This window comes from Cherax quadricarinatus, chromosome 25 (genome assembly GCF_038502225.1).
Source record: "Cherax quadricarinatus isolate ZL_2023a chromosome 25, ASM3850222v1, whole genome shotgun sequence".
NCBI classification, from domain to species: domain Eukaryota; kingdom Metazoa; phylum Arthropoda; class Malacostraca; order Decapoda; family Parastacidae; genus Cherax; species Cherax quadricarinatus.
The window spans coordinates 14,177,062-14,204,635 of NC_091316.1; the positions used below are offsets into that span (position 1 = coordinate 14,177,062).

Consider the following 27,574-nt stretch of genomic DNA (forward strand, 5'->3'; position numbering starts at 1 on the left):
TTACAATGCTGAGTTTACAGAAATTTGGTTATTGTTTGGTTTACATGTAGTAAAATTGTGATTACAGAGTGTACCACTAGAACGCTTAGCATGGCTAGGCATTTCGGGCATACTTAGTTTTATTCTTAATTGTAAAATATTACAAATTATGAGGTAAGTTGGTGTTATGGCTAAGTGACTAAATACTTGTTTGTGAGTTTAGCAATGTGAATGCTTTTGTTTTGGCACAGTACATAGTTTCAGTATTGGAGTATCACAGGATTCATTATTTTAAGACTGAGATTAATATTTCCGTTTATGGTCAAATGAGTGAGTGAGTGTAAGTGTGAACCACCAGGTGGTATTCGTGTAGTTAGTTGACGGGGTGTATCAGGGAGATAAGATGTTTTCTAATGGTAGTTTTGAAGGTGATGAATGTGTCTGCAGTTCTAGAGTTCTCAGGTAGGGTATTCCAGATTTTAGGGCCTTTGACATACATTGAATTTTTGTAAAGGTTTAGTCGGACACGGGGAATGTCGTAGAGATGTTTGTGTCTGGTGTTATGCCTGTGGGTTCTGTCACAACTATCAAGAAAGCGTTTTAGGTCAAGGTTGATATTAGAGTTTAAGGCCCTGTAGATATAGATTGCACAGTAGTAAGTGTGGATGTACTGAACTGGGAGCAAGTTTAGATCTATGAAGAGTGGGGGGGGGGTGTTGCCAGGGATGGCAACATTAGTATTTGGGAGTATCAGAGTGGTCGTCCCTGAGTGGGAGTATCAGTGGTCGTCTCTGAGTGAGAGTATCAGAGTGGTCGTCTCTGAGTGGGAGTAGAGAGATTTTTCGTTCGGATTTTTAACCCCGGAGGGTTAGCTACCCAGGATAACCCAAGAAAGTCAGTGCGTCATCGAGGACTGTCTAACTTATTTCCATTGGGGTCCTTAATCTTGCCCCCCAGGATGCGACCCACACCAGTCGACTAACACCCAGGTACCTATTTGCTGCTAGGTGAACAGGACAACAGGTGTAAGGAAACGTGTCGAAATGTTTTGCACCCGCCTGGAATCGAACCCGGGCCCTCCGTGTGTGAAGCGGGAGCTTTAGCCACCAGGCCACCGGGAGTATCAGAGTGGCCGTTCCTGAGTGGGAGTATCGGAGTGGTGGTCCCTGAGTGGGAGTATCAGTGGTCGTCCCTGAGTGGGAGTATCAGAGTGGTCGTCCCTGAGTGGGAGTATCAGTGGTGGTCCCTGAGTGGGAGTATCAGAGTGGTCGTCCCTGAGTGGGAGTATCAGAGTGGTCGTCCCTGAGTGGGAGTATCAGAGTGGTCGTCCCTGAGTGGGAGTATCAGAGTGGTCGTCCCTGAGTGGGAGTATCAGAGTGGTGGTCCCTGAGTGGGAGTATCAGAGTGGTGGTCCCTAAGTGAGAGTATCAGAGTGGTCGTCCCTGAGTGGGAGTATCAGAGTGGTCGTCCCTGAGTGGGAGTATCGTAGTGGTGGCCCCTGAGAGACTCGTTTTCTGTGTTCCGTCACGGGATCACCTGACTGACACTGTAAACAAACCCTCACCAAGGTGTGGGTGGCAGAGAAAGCTGCCCTTTTTTCTGTTTTTTTAATCCTCTCCCCTCTCTGTCTCCCCTCTCTCAGTCATCACCATATATTCTCAACATTGTATGCTTCCCGTCATCTTCAGCCTTCTCGTCTCCGTGAAATCAGGAGGTATATTCGACACACATTCTTCGGTCCTAGTCAGCCTGGGGTTCTGCTACCTGGGATTAGGTATATATTATTTTTAATTTAATTTTCTTTTTAAAGAGCACTACCTGAGCTCTTGTATTGTATCCTGCATGAGTGTTAATGGTTGGTTGGTTAGTGGGGTTTTAAACACTGGAGAGACTACGAGGGTCATTAAGTCTTCTAACCAGTTCATCAGTCAAATATTTGACTGATAATGGTACAACTTAATCCCTAAGGAATTAAAGTAAACTCTCGGAATATATACATGCTGAGAGACATACTACTTGGAGTATATATACATGAATGTATATTTTTTCTTTTGTTATTGTATTTATGTTTTTGTATTTATTTAGCTGTATAGCCCTTGTGGCTTAACGCTTCTTTTTTATTATAATAATAATAATAATTGTATTTATTTATGATTTAAGTTTACTGGTGACTTGTAGCCGGGTGATACAGCAGCTCACAACCAAAAGAAGCTTCCTACAATCCAGGTTTTATAATTATTTTAGGACTATGTAGTGATTGGTAGCTTCAAGTATAGCTTGGGTTGGCATACAAGTGGGTGTGAGTCGGACTTGCCTAGTATTGGCCCACTTCAGTGTTCCATTATTTTTGTTCTTGTTCTTAAATTGTAATTACAGTTAGAAATGTAATTGCAAGTATTTTCAGTTTCAAAATATATGGGAGTAATATTGACATAACTTAAATTATTATTCACACCTCCAAGGCCCCGTCACCTACCTTGGTGGGGAAAATTCCATGAACTTGGTGTGTCCTCAAAGCACATTCCATGGACAGAGCTCAGCATTTTTTTGGGCTTAAATGCAAAGGATATGTTCTTATTTGCCAGATCTTTTTTTTTTACACTTTTAAATTTATGTAATGTTTCAAAACTGAATACTATGCAAGGTATACTACCAATCCCATAACAGTTGGTGGTAATAATAGATAACTGCTCATTATTGGATTTAGGTGATTAATTATATTGTAGTTTCAAGTGTACAATATTAAGTTGGCTTTTACATTTCTATATTTTAGGTAATAGTTACATGTAAATAAACAATGGAACTCATTCATTATTTTATACTTTTCAATACATACAACTTTTGTACAGCATGGAAGATGTAACCATTTACATAGTACACTAATAAGAAGGCCAACATTTCTCCAAGAAGCTAATGCTATATCAACAAGAAGTCATTTTTTTTCAACAAGACTAATGCCACACTTACAAGAAGGACAGCAATATTTTCCCAAGAAGTCTAATGATACACCAACAAGAGGCCATAATTCCAAACTTGACAAGTAATCTTGCAGAACAGACGTAACAGAATATTTATTCTTGTTGAATATAATAAACCTGTGGAACAGTTGCCTTGCCAAAAAAATTCAAAGGAAGAACAATGCTAAATTATAAAATATTGTACTAATGAAATAAGATCCCCTTTACAAGTCACAGACTTTTTCCTACTCACAAAATTATGATGAAATAGATAATATTTTTTCTATTGGGCACAATCCATACAATTTTTTTTTTTTGTCACAATGGTCGTCTTCCACACAGGCAGGGTGACCTCAAAAAGGAAATGCATTCACCATCACTCATTCAATAGCTATCTTGCCAAAAGAGTGCGAACAACACAATTCAGACGACTCTCCAAACAGTGACAGCCCCATCCATCTTTCAGAGTGCAAGCACTATACTTCTCACCTCCAGGACTCAAATCTGGCTAACCTGTTTCCCTGAATCCCTTCATAAATGTTACCTTACTTACATTGTAATGGCACTTCAAGCCCTTAACAACTACTTGTCTCTGTTCACATCAATTTAAAATGTTCACACATGCCTGCTAAATACTTAGATCTCTACCACCAAAACCTTCTTCACCCCCTACTTCAAATCCTTACTGGGATGACTCCTATCTCTCCTTTCCAGCCTGGATTTATATTACACTCTCTGTCATCACATTCTGATCCATCCTTTCTAAATCGATGAACCACCTCAACAACCCTTCCTCATTTTATTATGTTGGTACTCTATGATTACCAAGTACGTATTGTAATTGTCCATAATTCTCTACCTGTTGAAAAGAGTGGTGACTCATATTAGGAAGATACCCATGTACAGTATAAAATTTGAAATAAGCATTAAACCTGAATTATAGTAGGCCTACAGGAACCTTCTGTGATGTACTTTTATATTCTTCAAAATAAAAAAATGGTAGTTACTCTTTGAGATATTTATAAAATTGTATATATTTAATTACTATAAATGTACAAAATAAGTACTGCACAGCTCATGCCACACAATATTGGAAAAATGAGCACAAATGATTTGAAAACAGAAAACCTTATGAGATTATTCTTGTAATGACTGACAGTAAATATATATACATTGGCCTGCTAACAAAAATGCAGACTGCTTTTGTGTGAGTGGTTGTCTGAAATACAGTGAAGCTGTACATCTTTCTGAGATTATTTTGAATGAGAAGGCTAGGCATTTTTACATGAAATGTACATCAAAAATGCACTGAAAATGTTGCAATGGATGACTGGAGAGATTTTATAAATACCAAATAATAGGTCAGGTTAAAATTTTTGAGGAGAAAGAGTTTGTAGAAAATGGTGCTGGCAATGATTTATTGGCCATATTTGCTCATTTATTGAAAGATTTTAATTTAAGTGCAAAGCAAATTTAAAATGTAGACAAAGCATGACTTTTCCAGGTCTACAACATTTCTTGTTAGTAGTGATCAAGAAGCTGTGGATGGAATGAAAGAATCAAAGACAAGGTTAACTGTTTTGATGTGTGTCAGTACAGTGTGGACAAATAAATACAGCCTCTCCTCACTTAACAACGGAGTTAGGGGCCTAAGACCCTGTCGGTAAACGATTTTGTCGCTAATCGAGGAATCACCCCTTACTGACACTTCAAAAGCATCATCACCCAAAATTAAAACATTCAGTTTTATGTTTGCTGGGAAATTCCTTTCAATTTTTATTATTAACAGTAATACAGTATGAAATAGGTCAGTGATTTACTTCTGAGATATTTCAGGAAACATGTGCATAGCTGATTGCTTGGGGATTTTTTTTTTTTTTTTTTTTATCCCTCCCGGCCCTCCACCCTTCAATACCTCTCTATATAATGTCAGTTTTTATTAATTTGGGCGTCTTTATCATGCTTCTACATTATTTATGTTATACCTAATATTATTCTGGAATAAATATGATAGGTAGATAACCTTTATTGATAGTAATAGTATAATTATACAATATTTTATAGTGCCGTGAGCTTACACGTCTATACATCATGGTGAAGCGTGAGTTACTGAGAGACATTGCTGGCACCTTCTCCCTCTCTCTTGTATAGCCGGATCAGCCAGGCTGTGGCTCGTACGTCGGACTGCGTGCGGCCAGCAGTAACAGCCTAGTTGATCAGGCCCTGATCCATCGGGAGGCCTGGTCGTGGACCGGGCCGCGGGGGCGTTGATCCCCGGAATAACGTCCAGGTAACCTCCAGGTAGCCTAGTTATTATGGTTTGAAATTCTGTTGATGCTTTCACTGCCTCTTTCATTCTATTATCATCCTTCATAATAGTGGGAATGGTAGAATGCGCCAGCTTCAAGTCATCGGCTATCCTTTCACTTTCTAACCAACTTCATACTCGTTTATAATCTTCATTTTCACTTCAAGATCGAGAGCCTTCCTTTGTTTCTTGGCACTTCCTTGAGGTGAAGTCAAGATCTTCCTTTTTGCTGACATCTTGTACTATGGGATGCATATTTGTACAGATATGTATGTATTCTTGGAGACAGTGAAAGCTAGTGTACTCAGTGGCTGTAGGAGGCAGTCTGAAATACTTGATGCTGAGACGCCGCACTACCTGTTTCCATGACCTACGTTCTTGTATGGCATAAAATCCTAATAATAATAATAATAAAATACTACTACAGTGGACCCCCGCATACCGTTGGCATCACATAATGTTAAATCCTCATACCGATACATTTTATCGCTAAGATTTTGCCTCGCATACCGCTAAAAAACCCGCTCAACACTATTCATCCGAGACACGTCTAATGTGCGGCCTGAGCCAGCCTCACATGTTCCGCCGGTAGCATTGTTTACAAGCCAGCCTCCGTGGTAACATCCAAGCATACAATCGTAACATTTCGTATTATTACAGTGTTTTTGGTGATTTTATCTGCAGAATAAGTGACCATGGGCCCCAAGAAAGCTTCTAGTGCCAACCCTGTGGTAAAAAGGGTGAGAAATATTATCGAAATACTGTGGTACCATGGTCAACTGCTGATGCTGCTGCTGCTGTAGCACTGTCAGCTGCTGCTGCTGCTGCTGTAGCACCGTCAGCTGCTGCTGCTGCTGTACCACCGTCAGCTGCTGCTGCTGCTGTAGCACTGTCAGCTGCTGCTGCTGCTGTAGCACCGTCAGCTGCTGCTGCTGCTGTACCACTTGTCAGCTGCTGCTGCTGCTGTAGTACCGTCTGCTGCTGCTGCTGCTGTAGTACCGTCTGCTGCTGCTGTAGCATCGTCTGCTGCTGCTGTAGCATCATCTGCTGCTGCTGTAGCACTGTCAGCTGCTGCTGCTGCTGCACTGTCAGCTGCTGCTGCTGCTGTAGCACTGTCAGCTGCTGCTGCTGCTGTAGCACTGTCAGCTACTGCTGCTGCTGTACCACCGTCAGCTGCTGCTGTACCACCATCAGCTGCTGCTGTAGTACCGTCTGCTGCTGCTGCTGCTGCTGTAGCACCGTCAGCTGCTGCTGCTGCTGTACCACCGTCAGCTGCTGCTGCTGCTGCTGTTGTAGTACCGTCTGCTGCTGCTGTAGCATTGTCTGCTGCTGCTGTAGCACTGTCAGCTGCTGCTGCTGCTGTAGCACTGTCAGCTGCTGCTGCTGCTGTAGCACTGTCAGCTGCTGCTGCTGCTGTAGCACTGTCAGCTGCTGCTGCTGCTGTACCACTGTCAGCTGCTGCTGTACCACCGTCAGCTGCTGCTGTAGTACCGTCTGCTGCTGCTGCTGCTGCTGTAGTACCATCTGCTGCTGCTGTAGCATCGTCTGCTGCTGCTGTTGCACTCTCAGTAGTAGTAACCAGTTACCAGTAACCACTGTGCCAGTTGACTCACGACCAACCATCTCTGCCTGAGTCACTGTCTGAACTCATATTGTGCTGACCTAGCAGTATTCAAAGACCCTCTCACATATGGGTACTGTGGGCGGCCAGCCAGTCAGTTGTACGAGAGAGAGCAGAGAGACTAGGTTACGACTGTAAGGGCGCTACCCACCTTGTCTGTAATTATACGTACTACCAGCCTACGTGAGTATTACTTTACCCAATCCACGTGTCGAACTCCCACATGATAAATGGTGACAGCGGTGTGGAGCGTGGATTTAGTTTTTACGGGTAATTCAAGACGTTAGAAGACTGTTTGTGAGTAGCCGGCAGGGTCAAAGGTGAACCGTCACCCACCAGCTACTCCCCTCACAACCTCCAACCTGCAAGCCTGTTGCAGCCGTTTCAAGCTTCCTGGCTTAGTTCGTGTGCTAATTGCTTCAATCTCCGAGGGGTTGACCCGGATTTTGCAATTAAGCCAGTCAGTAAGCCAGACTGTGGAAGTGAACGCCAGTCAGCCTATCATCCAACCTGTCTCCTGTCATCCACCTGCTCCTCCGTGCTTTGTGCATCGTTACACGTCTTCCAGTCAGCCATTCTCGTGGGTTAAGCCAGTCAGCCAACCCAGCTTCTAACCCAGCTGAGAGAGAGAGAAGTAAGCCACGCAGTAAGAAGTAAGCCAAGTTCCTCTGAAGTATTGTCTATATCGCTTTGTGCTCCCTGTTGGATGCTAAGAGTGGTTTTCACCATTCCTGTGGCATAGAGTGGCTTATCAAGCCACCTTCGTGGGTAGAGTGGGGTGTGCGCCAGTGCGCCTGCGAGTCTCTCTCACCCACCGCTATCTCTCCCTCCACCCACCCACCATCAACCACCCACCACCAGCCACCCACCCCATCTACCTGTGGTTGTTTGCACCCTTGTTCCGGGTCCTAATACTGTTTTGGCTCACATAATTGGTCAAGAGATGTAGTGAGCGCCAACGATAAAGCCAATTATGGGGGTCCACCGAGAAAGCGCATTTCTTCCGACAACAGTGAGTGTAGGAGGCGTCAGTCATCACCGCGCAGGACAACCTACAACCTACCCTCATCACCAGTAATCACCCGACTACTACAGACTTCAGTGATAATTTAGAGACATTTTTCTTGCATTTAAAGACATTTGCGTGTGTGAGACATTTATAGTAAATTTCTTGTGTACTCTAAACCTTGTGTTTTCAGTGTAGACTCAGTGTTTCTTTGACTCATTATTTTTACAATATTTTTCAGTGTTTTCACTCATCTTATATTTTTTTATTCTGTGTTTTTTTTATGCTACTCCTGTCTGTAGTAAGTATTATTGTGTAGTGTACCAGTCAGTCACTCTGTGTGAAGTGATTCATTTTTTTTATTGTATTCTTTCAGCATTGTATTCTCCAGTAATTGTCATTGTATTTCATGCAGTGATATTCACCCCAGTATACCAAATTATCCATTTATTTCTATGTGTGTCTTTTTTCGTATGCCAGCAGTGTCTCATTCCTCTAATTTTTTCGCAGACTGTGTACCATTATTTTTGCCAGCAAATTTTTGTCGTATCAGTCACAGCAAGATTTTGTTGTAAGAATATACAAAAAAAAAAAAAAATTATACGTAATGAAGTGTGCCCTGCCACTGTAAGTGTTGTGTGCCCTGCCACTGTAAGTGTTGTGTGCCCTGCCACTGTAAGTGTTGTGTGCCCTGCCACTGTAAGTGTTGTGTGCCCTGTCACTGTAAGTGTTGTGTGCCCTGCCACTGTAAGTGTTGTGTGCCCTGCCACTGTAAGTGTGACACTACCCGTTTTGTTCCTTTGTTTTATTTTTATTCATATTTTTTATTTCTTTGAACAAATTCACTCTTGATGCAATTTAAATTACTTTTAACGTAAAGTGTTTTCTTTACTCTGTTTGAGTAAAATCCAACTACTAGCGAACCGTGGGAAAGAGTTGCGCTAGATTTGTTAACTAATTTCCAATGTTCCCTCCAAGGTAACAAACATCTGTGTGTTATGGTAGACCATTTCACCAGATATTGTGAGTTAGTTCCTATTGCAGACAAGACTGCCGAGACAGTAGCTAAAGCGTTTAAAGAACGCATTATCTGCAGGCATACCACCCCTAAGTCACTAGTAACAGATAATGGAGGTGAATTCTGTAATGAGATTCTTGAAAATTTGTGTACCTTGTACAAGATCTCTAAATCCACCATTGTTCCTCATCATCCTGCCAGCAATGGGTTAGCGGAACGAACCAATAAGAAAGTACTTGATGTCTTGAGAGCCACTATCAATCCCAACAGTGAAACTTGGGATGAAGTTATACCTGATGTGCAGTGTGCTATAAATTCTGCTTACAATGTTTCTATAGGTGACACTCCACATTATGCATTGTATGGTGTAGATAAACGTTTGCCTTATGAGTTGTTATATTCTAATCCGAAACCAAATTACAACCCTGATGATTTCATAGCAACTCGTACCAGCTTAGCTCAAAGTGTTTTTAGAAGAATCCGTGAAACACTTCATAAATCAACAGCAGAATTTACAAGAGTCGCAAACACTCGAGCAAAGCCATCCAAAATCAAAGTAGGTTCGAGAGTTATGCTGATTAACTTTAACAAAACGTCTGCAATGCCAAAGCTTGATCAAAAGTTTGTTGGTCCTTATCGAGTAGTTGAACATATCACTGGTAATAAGTATAAGGTTAGAGAGATTAGTACTGGTCAGTATAAAGAATCGCATTTAGATCATATGAAGTTAGTATGTGATGATAATGATGTTCCAACCCAGACTAATGTGACAGACTCTAACAATCCTCCTGATCCTGTACTCTCTTCCTCTGATACTCAGTCAGACGATCAACCTGAATGTCGTTATTCCCTACGTACACGACAGGTATTGAGAAATCCTCAAATATCATTTGTAACATCCAATTCAGATTTGCCTCAAATACAGCATGAGTTAGCCAATGCTACAGAGTTTGATCCTCCCAGAGATGACACCCATTCTGCATATGTCAATCTCACCCTAGCAGAGTTGGGGTTAAATGTAAATAACCTGTATAGATGAATAATTACAGTATCAACTTATCAGTATTCAAGAATTTTTTTTTGTGTTCATGTTCTCTCCGCATTCTGAGAGTTAACAGTCTAGATTTGAGTGCACCGAATCTGCCTTTCTGTTAAACACTTTCTTTGTATATATTCCTCCCTCAGAATCCGTAGATCACATGAATACAGATCGATCGATCAAATTTTTTTTTTATCACTTCTATTGTGTAATCTCAACGTTGAGTTTTAAGTTGTGCTATATTATACCTTGTATTGCATTACAGTTTCAGTTACGTAAGCTTCCATTCCATGTTCTGCTGCTGCTGTAGCACTGTCAGCTGCTGCTGCTGCTGCTGTAGCACTGTCAGCTGCTGCTGCTGTAGCACTGTCAGCTGCTGCTGCTGTAGCACTGTCAGCTGCTGCTGCTGTAGCACTGTCAGCTGCTGCTGTAGCACTGTCAGCTGCTGCTGTACCACCGTCAGCTGCTGCTGCTGCTGCTGCTGCTGTAGTACCGTCTGCTGCTGCTGCTGCTGCTGCTGCTGCTGCTGCTGCTGCTGCTGTAGTACCATCTGCTGCTGCTGTAGCATCGTCTGCTGCTGCTGTAGCACTGTCAGCTGCTGCTGCTGTAGCACTGTCAGCTGCTGCTGCTGCTGCTGTAGCACTGTCAGCTGCTGCTGCTGCTGCTGCTGCTGCTGTAGCACTGTCAGCTGCTGCTGCTGCTGTAGCACTGTCAGCTGCTGCTGCTGCTGCTGCTGTAGCACCGTTGTTGGTGTGGCTTATTGAGAATACCAAGAAACAATTAACCCCAGAGGGTTAGCCACCCAGGATAACCCAAAAAAGTCAGTGTCATCAAAGACTGTCTAACTTATTTCCATTGGGGTCCTTAATCTTGTCTCCCAGGATGCAACCCACACCAGTCGACTAACACCCAGGTGAACAGGGAAAAACGCCTGGAACTAGTGCTCATATTGGTGAATTTAAAGCCAGCAAAGGTTGGTTTGAGAGATTTAAGAATTGTAGTGGCATACACAGTGTGATAAGGCCTGTTCTGGAAGAAAATGCCAAACAGGACCTACAGTACTCAGGAGGAAAAGGCACTCCCAGGACACAGTGTCTCATCAGTCATTGCTGCATCTTCAAGAAAGGTAAGTGTCATTTATTCTTCATTTAGTAGAGTAGTACATGCACAATATATACTGTGCATGTACTACTCTACTATTGTGCATGTATCCTTCTTTTTGTGTGTAGGAAAATGTATATTTCATGTGGTAAAATTTTTTTTTTCATACTTTTGGGTGTCTTGCACGGATTAATTTGATTTCCATTATTTCTTATGGGGAAAATTCATTCGCATAACGATAATTTCGCATAACAATGAGCTCTCATGAACAGATTAATATCGTTATGCGGGGGTCCACTGTACTAATAATAATATAATAATAATCATAAAAATAATAAATAATCGCTCTGGAGTGGTTTAATAAATCTCCTATGTATTTTATACAGGTTTGGTAGCTGACATTTAAACCACTCCAGAGCAATTATTATTATTATTATTATTATTATTATTATTATTATTATTATTATTATTATTATTAATATTACGTACAGTGGTATCTCGGGATACAAATTTATTCCACTTCAGAAGGCTGTTTGAGTGCCAACACCAAATGAATTTGTTCCCATAAGTAATAATGTAAATTAGATGAATCTGTTTCAGACCCTCAAAAATACACTTACAGAAGCACTTACATAATTGTTCAAGTTTTGAGCTGTTCGTATCCCGAGGTACCACTGTATTATTATTATTACCATCCACATACCTCGTTCACTGAGTTTAATCATTTATTAAGCTGCCACGAGAGACAGAGAATGTAATAATAATAATAATAATAATAATAATAATTATAATTAATAATAATAATAATAATTAATAACAATCGCTTTGGAGTGCTTTAACCCTTTGACTGTCGCAACCCCAAATCCTGAAGTGGCTTCTGGTGTCAAAAAATATTTGAAAAAAAAATTATTTTTTCTTACGGACAGAGAATCTTTTCCCGATGGTAACGACACCAAAAGTACGAAATTTGATTGAAAACTTACGGAATTACGATCTTGCGAAGTTAGCGACCTCAGCAATATTTATGCATCAGTGATTTTGCCCACTTTGAGCCCTATTTTCAGCCAATTCTATTGTTCCAGTCGACCAAACTTATAGCTATTTCTTTAAAACTCCATTTGTTCTATCAATTGAGTAAAAGAAACTGCCCATTTACCGATTTCAACTACCCAATAAAGTGGTCAGAAATTGGCATTTTGGCCAAGTTCATGCAAATTAAAAAATATGCCAATTTCAAAATGGGGTCCAGAATGAACAATGCAGACATTCATAGCACTAAAATAACATTTTCTCTGTTCATCAGTCATGTCTCCAGGCCCCTCTTATATTACTTTGGCTTTTTATTTTGAATTTTTATTCACACAAAAAATAGAAGATTTACTGCTATGCAGGCTGTTGCAATATTGTAATAATTATATAAATAAGGTCAACCTATTCATGACTGTGTATTAGTTAGTTTAATATGTTTATTATGCACCCCATACCCATCCTGTGGGTGGTAGTCAAAAGATTACAGAGGTACATAATTGGTCCAGGGACTGGACTCCAAAGTTTTGATAGCTGAGCAAGTTACAGAGGTAATGAACTCACAATTTACAAAGGTAATGAACTCACAATTTACAAAGGTAATGAACTCACAATTTACAAAGGTAATGAACTCACAATTTACAAAGGTAATGAACTCCAGGTAGGTCTGGTCACAATCATGACAAGTTACAAAGGTATTTACAGATTACAGAGGTACGTAATGGGTCCAGGGACTGGGCCCCCAAAGTTTTGATAGCTGAACTAGGTACAACGGTAATGAGCTCACAAGTTACAAAGGTAATGAATTCTGTAAGAATGGTTACTTACGTTTATACATGGCTACAATCATGAACAAATTATAATGTAATGAGTAATTCACACTTCCACACCCGGTCACAACTGTAATAAGTTATTGGTGCAAATATTGATTGTTGACACACACACACACACACACACACACACACACACACACACACACACACACACACACACACAGATAGGATGTTCCAGAGAGGAGACACAGGGACAAGGGGTCACAACTGGAAGCTGAAGACTCAGACGAGTCACAGGGACGTTAGGAAGTATTTCTTCAGTCATAGAGTTGTCAGCAAGTGGAATAGCCTAGCAAGTGAAGTAGTGGAGGCAGGAACCATACATAGTTTTAAGAAGAGGTATGACAAAGCTCAGGAAGCAGAGAGAGAGAGAGGATCCAGTAGCGATCAGTGAAGAGGCGGGGCCAGGAGCCGAGTCTCGACCCCTGCAACCACAATTAGGTGAGTACAATTAGGTGAGTACACACACACACACACACACACACACACACACACACACACACACACACACACACACACACACACACACACACACACACACACACACACACACACACACACACACACACACACACACACACACACACACACACACACACACACACACACACACACACACACAATTAGAATGGCTAGTTGGACATTTATTGGACAATGACGTCATTTGTTTACTCTTTGAACATGGGCAAAAATCGAACATTTCAGCTACTTTGAGCTCCATTTCAAGGTTCTTTTCATGGTAAAACCAATCAAAATCACCTCTATTTCTATAATATGTTTTCCATTCTATCAAATGAGATCAAGAAAACGAGAATACATCCATAAATACTATACAAAAATACACCTCAAAGTCGGCGTTTTAATCCAAAAACACGGTCGGAGTTTTTTTTTTCTCATGCACTGCGTGCTGCAGGATTTTTTTTTATACTGCGCACACTGACCACACAGACCCATTCTCTCACATGTGGGCCTACCAACTTTCTCCCGCTTGATTTGAAGCTGCTGGAATTTTTAAGTATACATACGTCAAACACATTGGCTCGTAAGATGTATATATACAACCGAAACAGTCAAAGGGTTAAATGTTAGCTACCAAAACTGTATGAAATACGTATAACATTGAAAGCGCCCCATAGTGATTAATTATATTTTATTATTATATTTTATTATTATATTTTATTATTATTATTATTATTATTATTATTATTATTATTATTATTATTATTATTATTATTAATATTAGTACGTACTAGTAGTGTCACCATCGACATATCTTTGTGGAGCTCGGCCGGCATTGGTGGAGTGTGGACACGTCTTCTGAAGGTTCCTCAGTTGTTTGTTGGTGTTGTAGGCCCTGTTTAGGCTCTGCTGCACTGTCTTTCTTTTCTTGTGCGCTTGTGTTGTCATTGTTTTCTCCATCAGGCGGTGTTGTGTGGCCCATTTATGGGGGGTTCGACTGAGATGTCGTTCGCCCCCATAGGGGGGACCCCCCTCCTGTCTCTACTCAGTTGAAAACTGTTTCACTACTGTCGGACCAAGATATGGCTAGTGTGCCCCCTACTGGGATAAACAAACAGACTCTTGAGGTTGATGACAGTGCCAGGCCCCTGTCTAGCCCAAAATGCCAACCCACCACTTGTCCAGACTATGCTCTTTCTCCTCACATTACTCCAGATGTGATGGTGGTTCTTGTGCATCCTAAGGATGGCGGTACGCTCTTCACCAATCCACGGGACGTCACCAACGCCATCAGTGGATCTCCTTTCGGCAAGGCTTGCATAGATGGGGGGCATCCAACAACTTGGTAGGGGTGCAGCCGTAAAGCTCTGGCTCCATCGTAAGTCTTTTCTGGCTAGAAATTTGCCACTAAATGCCATTCATGCCCTGGGTAGGTGGAATGTTGTCTGCTGGGAGGTCTGCTCCTCAATCCTCACCGCTGGTTGTTGTTACGGCAGAATTGGACCGATTTCTGCATCCCTCTCAGATGAGGAGATCCACTCTGAATTGGTTCACAGTGGGGGTGACGACTTAGGTTTGCGGGAGGTTTGGAGCCTCTCGAATCGTCCTACCCCATCTCATATGATTTGTGTATGTTTCTCGAGTGCTCTCCCAAAATTTGTGACTTTCGGCAATCTAAGGTTTCCTGTTCTTCCTTATACTTTTCCTTTACTCTGGTGTCGGAAATGTTTCCTTTTTGGGCATGGAGAATTGTCTTGCCGTGATAAGGTAAGATGTGTGAACTGCAGCGGGTTTCACCCAGTCGTTAAAGACAGCATTACCTGTACCCGCCCAGCTTCGTGCTACTTCTGTAAAGGGAACCACAAGGTTACCTCCCGGTCTTGCCCGGCATATCGTCAGGCTCTTGATTTGGCAAACTCAGCCAAGGAGCAGTCTCTTTCGCTTGATGAATGTAACTCCTGCTTGCAGTTCGTAAAGCCAGTCACAGTCTGTCAGCCCCTGCCTCCTTCGCCTCCAGTGCCCCCACTAAGGGAGTCTCCCCAACACCAACACGGCCAGGGCACCTGTACTCCACAGCTGTGAGGGCTAATATCCCTGTTACAAATTGGTTTGGGGCTCTTGCGGACCTCTCTCTCCCTTTTTAGAGGATTCCCCACCCCCGGGGCAACATCAACTCAGGGTGTCCTCGGACCCGGCTTCCATTGTGGAAGTTATTGCACATGCCCCCCCTCGTCCACAATGCATGTCCTCCCATTGAGGTGGTGCAGTTCCCAAATCGGCTGGATGCTCAGAGCCCCACCCAATTCATGTTGGACATCATACCCAACCCGGAGCCTCCCATCTCGCAGCCGACTCCCCCCCCCAATTCTCCTCAACCCCAGCCTTGGCCTGTCTCCACTCCAGGACCCTTCGTGTCTGAAGGTCCTGCTTTTTCACTCTCGCCTGCCTGGGCTTTATTCCTTCATCCTATCCTCCTCCTGGTGGAGGAGGTGCTACATTCCTACTTCCAGGGCACCTCTTTTGTGACTGCGTGTCTCTCGGTTCTCCCTCACCTTATTGGGCTGCTTAGTTCACACACGTGAATCTTTCTTGCTCTTCTGTTTTTCTTCTTTGGAACACACGTTCTTTACTGGGGAAGCTTCCAGACCTTCAGAGGTATCTGGCTGAGGTACAGCCACTGTTGGTGGGTCTCTCTGAGACATGGTTTCGCCCTCGACATTCGCTTCGGATGCCTGATTTTACCGTTTACCATAGGGATCGCCTTGCAGGGAGCGGTGGTGGCCTAGCTCTTCTTATATGCAACCGGCTCCAGAGTACGACCCCCTCTCTCCAAGCCTATGAGAGTTGAGTGTTGGAAACTCTGGCTGTGAGAGTTGCCTTGGGCACTCAGTGGTGCAACATACTCCTGATCTATAATCCAGGCAGGTCGGTTACACAAAATGAATTTACCTATTATTTTGGACAACTCCGTGGTTCTACACTTGTGATAGGAGACTTTAATGCAAGGCACCAGTTCTGGGAGCCATCCATTTCTTTGGGATCGGTGAATCCCACAGGTAGGGCCCTGTTCCAAACCCTCCTCGCATCTCACCTTTCGTTGCTCACACCACCAGGGTTGGAGACTAGAGTGGATCCTTATACCAGGCAAGTTTCTACCCTGGACCTCTTTCTTGGGTGTGGGTATTTTACTACAGCTGCTGTTACTGTAGGTCCCTTCATGGGGAGTGATCATCTTCCAGTCCTTACTTCTACAAATGAAGCCTTAGCAGTGCCAGTGACGGCAGTTCGTTCACGGTGGAAAATCAACCAGGCTGGGTGGACAAACTATAACCGGGTCCTTGCTGATTACAGCCTGCCTCAGGACCCCTTGTTGGACGAGGCTGACGCGTCTCTTTAAGGGCCATGCTTGAGGCGGGGTCGCGTTCATTCTGTCTCTCCGGGAGCTTCTCCCGTTCACATCCCTGGATTCCATGGTGAAATGACGAGTGCTTCTGAGCAGTGAAGGTGCGTCGGACAGCATGGGCACAGTGGCGGTGCCAACCCTCTCGGACTCAGCAGTTGGCTTACCGAAGGGCAGACGCTCTTTGTCGGCGAACCCTCCTCCAAGCGAAACGTGCATCCTGGGCTTTACTCTGTTCTTCTCTTTCTTTTCGCACCTCTGCCAGTCAGGCATGGGTTTTTTTCCACTCCATGTTGGGATCACGTTCTGTAAGTACTTTTCCCCTGCTGGGGGAAGGAGCAGCTCCACTCTTACCCCAGGACAAGGCTGAGTCATTTGCAAATTTCTTCGATTCTATGTTTTCTCCTCCTCCTCCTCTACCCTCTAAGGTGATCAAATGGGGCCCTTTGCCACCTGCCGTACCCGAGGTTCATTTAGCTCCCATGAGCTGCAGCGGGCACTTTCCCAACTTTCTTCCTGCTCTTCTCCAGGGGAGGACAACTTACCCTATTCATTTATACTACATCTACCTCCCTCCTGTACAGAAGCTATGCTGGAGGTTTTCAGTACCAGCTGGTCTACAGGTGTCTTCCCTGATATGTGGAAGCGCTCTCTTCTGATTACGATTCTAAAGCTGGGCAAGGATGATACCCAACCGAGCTCTTACCGGCCCATTGCTTTACTGCCCTGCTTGGGTAAGGTGCTAGAATGACTGGTGGCTACTCGTCTCTCTTGGTGGACTGAGGAATATGGCCTCCTGCCTGATAACCAGAGTGGCTTCCGAGAAGGTCAATCCATCCTCGACCCTTTGCTTCAATTTACACAGCTCGTGCACACTTCATTTGAATGCCGGGAGTTCCTTTTGGCTGCATTTTTGGATCTACGCAGAGCATTTGACTCTGCATCACACACACCAATTGTTTTCAAGCTGGCCCGCATGGGGCTGACAGGATCTCCCCTCTGCTGGATGCACAACTTTTTGCAAGGGAGGACCTTTCATGTAGCAGTGGGTGGCGCTTTGTCCTCACCCCGTCCTGTATACTGGGGAGTGCCCCAGGGATCTGTTCTTAGCCCACTCCTTTTCTCTGTCTTATTGTTGGATCTCCCTTCCATCCAGGGAGTGCATACCCTGGTGTATGCAGATGATGTGGCCCTTATGTGCAGTGCCCTGGCTTTACTGACAGTGCAGGAAACACTTCAGGGTGCCCTGCAATGCATAACATCATGGGCCGCCACCTGGGGTTTGGAGGTTAGTGACACTAAGTCCAAGCTCTTATGCTTTACTAGACACCGACTCCCCACTCTTCCATCAGTCTCATTGAATCAGATGCCAATCCCTGTGGTCTCCTCTCATCGTTGGCTGGGAGTCACCTTAGATGCACCATTCTTGACATGGAAGAAACACATAGCGGCCCTCCACCTCTCATGTGCACGTTGCATTTCACTTATTCACTGGATCTCTGGCATCAAGTGGGGGGGCGGATCGAGACCTTCTCTATAGGTTTTATACAGCTATGGTTCGCAGCAAGCTCACTTATGCGAGTGAGGTGTATGGCTCGGTTTCTTCCTCCTCTCTTCATCGCTTAGACATTCTCCAGAATTCAGCCATCCGTAATATGCTGGGGGCATTCCCCTCCACCCCCATCGCAGCCTTGGAGGCAGAGTCGGGGATAGTCCCTCTCTCGTCGGTGAGGACAGCGAGGAACTGTTTATGACTCCATCATATGGCCTCTCTGCCTTGTACTCACCCCTGCTGCCTCTCTCCACAGATGTGGGAGACAGCCTCTGTCCCCCCACGTTTGGTTCAGCCTTCCTTTGTAGCCAGGGCCCAGCGTTCCCTGACTTGCCTTACACTTCCTGTGCTTGCGATGACTCCCTCCCCTCTCCACTCTCTGGTCCCCCCCTGGCTGGACCTGATGCAATACATTCACCTAGATTGGCACTACAGGAACAGGGAACCCCCTCAGTAAGTTGCATTTCTATTTGAAGTATTTCACTCTGTTACATACGGCTCTTCATTCTCCGTCTACATGGATGGCTCGGCACAGCCCTCCCCCCCCTTCTACATCCTCTGCGGCCTTCTTCACTAATCTCTCCCTGTGTCAAACGTGGTGGTTGGACCCTGCTCATTCTGTTCTGGCAGGGGAGCTCTTCGCTATTCACCAGGCTCTGGCTTTTGTCCTAGATCACATTCCCCCACAACCATTGGTTCTCTTCTCTGATTCCCAATCTTCCTTGGCACATTTGTGCTCTGCCCGTCCACGATCACTGCACATCCTCGTTCATCGGACACAATCTCTCCTCCTGCGCTTCTTGCGGAGCCCAGGTTGGAGCATCTCCCTTCAGTGGGTACCCGCCCATGTAGGAATCCGGGGCAATGAAGTGGCAGATTGGGCGGCCTCCCTCGCGCACACACTTCCTACTATTACCCTTCTTGCCCTGGGCCACAGTGATTTCACAAGGGCTGTTTGGAAGGGAATCCATCATCAATGGCAAGAGGGCCTGGCACACTCCCTCTCTTCTTCGGTGTTGGGCTCTGTCCGAACTTTTAATGGCCCCTGCCCTTGGGCTTGTCATCCCAACCGCTTGGTGGACGTCGCACTGACTCGCCTTCGAGTCGGGCACTCGCAACTGGCGGCTCATCTATACCACCTTCAGATGACGGACTCTCCGTACTGCCCATGGTGTCCCTCACAGTCTGAGACGGTGGAACACTTCCTGCTGTGGTGCCCACGTTATCACTCTGCACGGACTACTCTCCGTGCGGCCTTGCGCATGCTTGGGGTGCACACTTTCACTCTACCTGTCCTTCTCAACGGGGAGGGGTTTTGCCCTCCAGACCGTCAGGAGATATTGGCCTGTACCTGCTCCTTCCTGCTGGCTTCAGGGCGTATCAGGGACATATGACACATAGTTATTAGTCAAAACATTTTTCCACTTTGGTCGAAGTCCCCTCTCCTAGCTCTGGACGGCCGGGCTCGATACGGCATATACTGTCAGTGGCCCTGAAACCCAACAGAAGAAGAAGAAGAAGACATATCTTTGTCACTGAGTTTAATCATTTCATAATTAAGCTGCCACAAGAGACTGAGAATGTAAACACAGACGAACACACCAGCTAATTCCTTTATTGTGAACTTCTTTTGTACTTCTTCCATTTTCCTATCTTTCCTCTTCCAAGTGCTGCTGCACTTTTATCTTGTACTATGGGGTGCACAATCAAGTACAAATTTGTATATATGTAGCCTTGGAGACTTTAAAAGCTAGTGTACTGAGTGGCTGTAAGAAGGAGATTGAGATGCTTGACGTTGAGACACTGTGCTGCCTGTTTCTGTGACCCAAGTTCTCGTACGGCATACAATACTGACTCGTTGGAGAGCCCGTCGTAACTCCAAGTTGTCGATAAACGAGTACGTCGGTGAGTGAGGTGAGGCTGTACAACAAATTTGTCACAGAAATAGAGTGCATCCACACACTTTCAGAGGTATCTGGAGTTTACCTTGAGAGGGTTTTGAGGGTCAACTCCCCCATGGCTCGGTCTGAGACCAGGCCTCATGGTGGATCAGGGTCTGATCAACCAGGCTGTTACTGCTGGCTGCACGCAAGCTGACGTATGAAGCACAGCCCGATTGGTCAGGTACTGTCTTTAGGCGCCTGTCCAGTGCCTTCTTGAAGACAGCCAGGGGTCTATTGGTAATCCCCCTTATGTATGCTGGGAGACAATTGAACAGTGTTGGGCCCCGGACACTTATTGTGTTGTCTCTCAATGTACTTGTGGCGCCCATGTTTTTCATTGGGGGAATGTTGCATCTCCTGCCAAGTCTTTTGTTTTCATAGGGAGTGATTTCATGTGCAGGTTTGGTACCAATCCCTCCAGGACCTTCCAAGTGTGTATTATCATGTATCTCTCTTGCCTGCATTCCAGGGAATACAAATCAAGGACCTTCAACAGTTCCCAGTAATTTAAGTGCCTTATCGTACTTACGTGTGTCGTGAAGGTTCTTAGTACACTCTCCAGGTCTGCAGTGGAGAGTGTACAAAGAACTTCATGGCACACATAAGTATAAAACTGTTGCTAGATATTTAAAAATGCAACAATACAGCACACATTAACCGTTAAAGGATCGAGAGGCCCTCTCCTAAACTTGTTCTCAGGGTCAAAAAATTTTTGGAAAAAATTATTTTTCTTATGAAAAAATAGAGAATCTTTTCCTGATCATAATGACACCAAAAGTATGAAATTTGATGGAAAACTTACAGAATTATGCTCTCACGAAGTTAGTAGTCTCGACGATGTTTACGCATTGGCGATTTCGCCCATTTTGAGCTCTATTTTCGGCCAATTCCAATGTACTAGCTGACAAAAATCATAGCTATTTCGCTAGAACTCCATTTTTTCTATCGAATGAGTAAAAGAAACCACCCATTTACCGATTTCAACTATCCAATAAGGTGGTCACAAATTAGCAATTTTGCCAATTTCACACAAATTTCAATCAAAAGATGCCAATTTCCAAATAGGGTCCAGAATAAACAAGAAAGACATTCCTGGCACTAAAATAACATTTCCTCTGTTCATTAGTCATGTCCCCATGCCCCTCTTACATTGAACATTAAAATGGTATAAAATACCGACAGGTATTTTGAATTTTCATTCTCACAAAAAAATAGAAGATTTACTGTTATGCAGACTACTGCATTAGTGTAGAAATGGTATAAATAATATCAGCACACTTGTGAAAGAATATTAGACTCGCCAGTTGACGTGTATTGGACGTGTGGCATGATTTGTATACTTTTGAACTTTGGCAAAAATCGAACATTTCTGCTATTTTGAGCTCAATTTCAAGGTACTTTTCATAGTGAAACCAATCAAAATCATCTCAATTTCTGTAATGTCTTCCGTTCTATAAAATGAGCCCAGGAAAACTAGAATACAACCATAAATACCACATGAAAAAACAGTGCAAATTTGCTGTTTTAAACCAAAACACGGTCAAAGTTTTTTTTTTCTCATTACGCACTGTGTGCTGCAGGATTTTTTTTATACTGTGCACACTGACCACATAGACCCATTCTTTCATATGTAGGCCTACCAGCTTTCTCTTGCTAGATTTGAAGGTGCTAGAATTTAGGCATACTAGTATGTCCATAACTCTGGTGCATAAGCCATACTAGTACATCAGAAACCCTGAAAGGGTTAATAAAGACCCTATCACCAATTGGTTTAAACTATGTTTTGTATATACAGACAGGAGGCACTGCAAGAAAGCGAGTCTCTGAAGATAGATTAAGCTGCTGCCTGAAAATGCTTTTGCTCACCTCACCTGTTGACTATCTGTTTTCAAGCATAGTTTATTAACATACATTCAAACAAAACTTCTCACCCTGCTCTAGTCAGTATAATAATCATTGCTCAATAATAACCCACATGGAGGCAAACACTCAGGAGATTAATTGATCTGTATATTTCGACCCCCTTCTGGGATCCTCTTCAGCAGAGCTTCTGTCTTCATGTGGGTTATTATTGATCATTGACAAGTGCTTATTACACTTTAGTTATTCATAATAATCATTGTTTATATGTAAATACAGTCAGCCCCCAAATTAGTAGTCACATTCAGAGGCATCACTAGGGTTGGTGTCACCCGGGGCGGAATCTTTGGTGTCACCCGGGGTGGCATCTTTGGTGTCACTCCCATGAAATCCAAGGGCGGGGGGGATGGGGGGAGTAAACTCTAGTTACATCACTGCTTCACGACCAGTGATTAATGTTTAGCAATGAGAATGTTTAAGGCCCATAAACTGAACTTTATTAATGATAAAATAAATAATCTTAGTAATATTGAGGAAACATAAACTCAAATACCACTTTGAGTATAGGCAACAGATCCTACATTTATTCATCTTCAACAATGAAAAAAAGAAAACTTGAAAAATAAAGAAAAACACTAGTTCCGATTTGACCTTGAGTACAGGTAACATCTCATTGAATCTGATACTTCATTTCCTTGCCTTCAATCCTGCAAAATCATCTGTCACATGTAAAGTAAAATCAATGATTTTCCCTATACAGGCCTGTTTGTACTCTGTAATTCTATAATAGGCTATATAAAAATGAAGTTTTTTTCTCTTATGTTGATGCAGCACGGTTTTGGTCATTAGTGTTACCTACTTTAGAGGCTCTATGGTGTCACCCCCTAAATGGTGTCACCTGGGGTGGGCCCCCCTCCCCTTACGATGCCACTGGTCACATTCCTAGAGGCTCTGCAAATCTATTAATTGCAAAAAAATATAAAACTGTTGACAAATTTTGTTTAAAAGCCACATAGTGTTTTTCTATTATGTGCAAGAAAGGTATACAATACTGACAAGATGAAAGTTAAGACACATGCAACATCTGGTTATCTTTATTGTAGACGTTTTGCCATCAAGTGGCTTTATCAATACAGATTCTAGGACATAATTAGAAGACAGTAGAACTATATACAAAAGATGAGGTAATCAGTCTCTCAGCCTTAGAGTTGGTGTTGAGAGTACCAGTGCTCTCAACACTGAGTTTTTAAAATATTGTATAAAAACATTGTATAAAATACTGTATAAAAACAAAAGAGAATGTAAAGAAATAAACTGGTTTTATAAAGTGTATGTACCTTGGAGATCAGACGACTTGGGCTAACGGAAGATGCTGGCAGAGGTGAAGGGTGGAAAAGATAGGGAGAGAAGATTGGAGGAGTTTGTTTCGTTTCACGCTTTTTCGGTCGCTTTCGTTCATCATAAACTGTATCACTTAATCATGATAGAGTTTATCTCACTTGTAGAGATAACCTCCTCCATGTCTGGCTCCTCTGCAGTACCAATTTCCTGCAAAACCTCCATATGCTGCTGTGTCTGTAGTTTCTTTAACTCCTCTGTTGTCAGTTTCTCAGAGTGCTCCTCAATGAGCTCGTTCACATCTCCTTCATCCACCTCCATGCCCATGGACTTTCCAAGGGACACAGTCTCCTCCACCACTGCTGCTTCACGTTCGAATCCTTTAAAGTACCTTTTGGACACAACCTCAGACCATGGCTTCTTCCACACAGAGGTCAAGGTTCTCCTTGTAACACCCTGCCAGGCCATATCTATAATTCTGAGGCATATCACGATGTTATAGTGGTCCTTCCAGAACTCTAGAAGGGTGGAGTTTGTGCTCTCCATCAACTCAAAACAGCGACGGAGCAAGTGCTTGGTGAAGAGATCCTTGAAACTAGAAATCACCCGCTGGTCCATGGGCTGCAGGATAGGGGTGGTGCTTTAGTATGGTACATATCGTAGATGTACGTACTACTCTCGTACTACCTCGCCAAGTCAACTACATGCACACCTCACTCGTGTTTTTCTATGATTTCATGCTTTAATTCAATGGACATCATCATCCTCTTCTTCTCAGCACTGTCCTTTGCACTTACTTTCTTTGGACCCATGATTAGAAAAAAGAAATTTAGCAAAATAACTGCACAAAACGCAAGCACAACACAAGAGAGATGCTTCCACGATGAGGTAACCACGTGCACTGAACGAGTGATATGTGGGACTGTGGGCGGATGTTGTGGCATTCACTGCACCAACTAGTGGCAGCATATCTGAAGCTCACTCATAACTCGAATTTTGGCTTGCAACTCAAAGCAAAAAACCAACCGAGCAATGGCTTGTAACTCAGAAAACTCTTAAGTTGGGGCACTCCTAAGCCAAAGTACCATTATACTATATACAACTATATGCTACTGTAGTTACAGATCATTAACCCTTTGAGGGTTTTGGTCGTACTAGTACGTCTTACGCGTAGGGGTTTTTGACGTACTAGTACTCATAAATTCTAGCGGCCTCAAATCTAGTGGGAGAAAGCTGGTAGGCCTTCATATGAAAGAATGGGTCTATGTGGTCAGTGTGCACAGTCTAAAAAAAATCCTGCAGCACACAGTGCATAATGAGAAAAAAAAAACTTTGACCATTTTTTTTTAATAAATCAGCGACTTTGCAGTGTATTTTCGTATGGTATTTATTGTTGTATTCTAGTTTTCTTGGTCTCATTTTATAGAATGGAAGACATATTACAGAAATTGAAATGATTTTGACTGGTTTTACAATGAAAGGTGCCTTGAAATTGAGCTCAAAGTAGCAGAAATGTTCGATTTTTACCAAACTTCAAAAGTAAACAAATCGTGCCAAGTGTGCAATACACGTCAACTGGTGAGTCTAATATTCTTTCACAAGTGCACCAATAATATTTATACCATTTTTTACACTAATGCAGTAGTCTGCATAACAGTAAATCTTATATTTTTTGTGAAAATGAAAATTCAAAGTGGAAAGCAAAAGAATATAAGAGGGGCCTTGAGACGTGACTAATGACTAGAGGAAATGTCATTTTAGTGCCAGGAATGTCTTTCTTGTTTATTCTGGACCCTATTCGGAAATTGGCATCTTTTGAAATTTGTGTGAAATTGGCAAAATTGCTAAATTCTGACCACTGTACTGGATAGTTGAATTTCATAAATGGGTGGTTTCTTGCACCCATTCGATAGAAAAAATGGAGTTCTAGCGAAATATTCATGTTTTTTGTCGACTAATACAGTGAAATTGGCCGAAAATGGGGCTCAAAGTGGGCAAAATCGCCGATGCGTAAACATCGCCGAGACCACTAACTTTGCGAGAGCATAATTCCGTAACTTTTCTATCAAATTTCAAACTTTTGGTGTCTTTATGATCGGGAAAAGATTCTCTATCTTTTCATAAGAGAAAATAATTTTTGTTTTTTTTAAATTTGGCCGACCCTGAGAACGAGTTTCGGAGAGGGCCTGTCGACCCTCAAAGGGTTAATAATCCTAGTTGGCTGGCTCGTAAGCTATACAACAGAAGGAAAAGGAAACTTTTTATGATGAAATAATATTAGCATCTTGAAGAAATTGTTGGCATCTTGTTAGTGTAGCAGTAATCTTCTTTTAGAAACTGTCACCTCCTGTTGGTGTAGCATTAGACTTCTTGAAGAAACAGTATGGGTGCAAATTTTATACTCTCTTCAGTATTTCAAAATTTTCAATAAGATCAGCTGTATCATACAATGTTTAACCCTTTCAGGGTCCGTGCTGTAGATCTGCGGCTCTACGTTGAGGGTCCGAACCGTAGGTCTATGCCATGAGCTCAGCTCACTCTGATAAGCTGTGAGCGGTAAATTTGGGCCTAGATATGAGAGAATACATCTACGTGGTATGTGTGCACCACATAAAACAAATCCTGCAGCACACAGTGCATAATTAGAGAAAAAAAGCTGAGACTGTAATTTTTGATTAAAACAGCGACTGCAGTGTTTGTTCGTATGTTTTTTATAGTTTTATTTGCGATTTCTTGATCTCATTTGATAGAATGGAAGATATATTACATAAATAGAGATGATTTTGATTGGTTTTAGTACTGGAAATGGCTTGAAACTGAGCTCAAAGTAGCGGAAATGTTAAATTTTTGCCGATGTTCAAGGGTAAACAAATGACCTCACATGTCTAATATACGCCAGCTGGTGGGTCTAATATACGTTCACAAATGTGTTGATATTATTTATACAATTATTACAATATATTGCATAACAGTAAATCTTCTATTTTTTGGTTTGAATAAAAATTCATTATGTGAATAAAAAATCAAATGGAATTCATTTGTAAAGCCTGAAAACGTAATTAATGAACAGAGGAAATGTTAGTTTAGTGCCAGGAATGCCTGCATTGTTTATTCTGGACCCTATTTTGAAATTGGAATATTTTGAACTTTGCATTAAATTGGCCAAATTACCAATTTCCGATCACTTTATTTTGTAGTTGAAACAGTTGACTTGGTGATTTCTTGTGCTCAATCGATAGAATAGAAGTAATACTAGTGAAATAGCTAAGAATTTGGTCGCCTGGAATAATGTAATTGGCCTAAAATGGGAGTCAAAGTCGACAAAATCGCCGATGCATAAATATTGCTGACACATCAAAATTCGCGAGAGCATAATTTCATCAATTTTCCATCAAATTTCGTACTTTTTGTTTTATTACCTTCAGAAAAAGATCCTCTACCATTTTTGAAAATTCTTGGACATTGGTGCACACTTTGAAATTTGGCCTCTGGACCCTGAAAGGGTTAAAGACCTAAACAGGCAGTAAACTGAAGTGTTCAGTCTCAGGGTGACATAATTTTGTTGTGGTTTTGGTCACCTTGCATTTTTGTTTCCATACTAATGTAGTGTACACTGGAATGTCATTTTGGCTTTGGTAATTATTTGTATTTTCCTTTCAGAACAAGATGAACAATAATCACAGAAGGCAGAACAGCCGTGGCCGATCAACAGTTCTGAAGGTACAATACAAATACGAAATACAAAATTTTTATTTCCTTGCAAGTTTACATTGAGATTATGTAATTACAATAATGGGTTGCAGTGCAAAGAGAGCCACTATCATGCCATGGCATTATAGGCAGACTAAATTTAATGGCTTACAGACTACTTAATACTAGAGAAATTGATCATAGCTTTTTTTTTTTTTAAGTTGTTTATCTGTTTTTATTTATAGCAGACAGTAAGTTTACTCAAATTACAATATGGGGATATTACATTTGGACAAGTTGAAAGTATTTTGTAGGTTGTGTATATCAATAGTAAATATTTAAATTATGTAATGGAAATATAACATTGAGCATTGTCGATAGTTTACAGTATGAGAATGCTTCAATTTGGTGTAAAGTAGTATTGTTTTGGGCAGGTATTTATAC

The 27,574-nt window shown here is 42.5% G+C and overlaps 1 protein-coding gene across 8 annotated transcripts in view; it reads left to right on the forward strand.

Moving 5' to 3' along the window:
* Nucleotides 1-27,574, forward strand: part of LOC128690039 (ras-related protein Rab-9A) — a 150,220-nt gene that overhangs the window by 27,640 nt on the left and 95,006 nt on the right. For 2 of the 8 annotated variants that reach the window (XR_011392408.1, XM_053778565.2), the window contains exons 1-2: nt 1,493-1,753; nt 27,101-27,160. Coding sequence is in view for 6 of the 8 variants with exons in the window: in XM_053778565.2 (XP_053634540.1) it covers nt 27,107-27,160 (54 nt within the window). In the remaining 2 variants the exon portion in view is untranslated. Of the gene's footprint in view, nt 1-1,491; nt 1,754-5,087; nt 5,227-14,189; nt 14,212-27,100; nt 27,161-27,574 lie in introns of those variants that run through there. The other 6 variants (XM_053778566.2, XM_053778564.2, XM_053778568.2 and 3 more) reach the window with 6 other exon arrangements.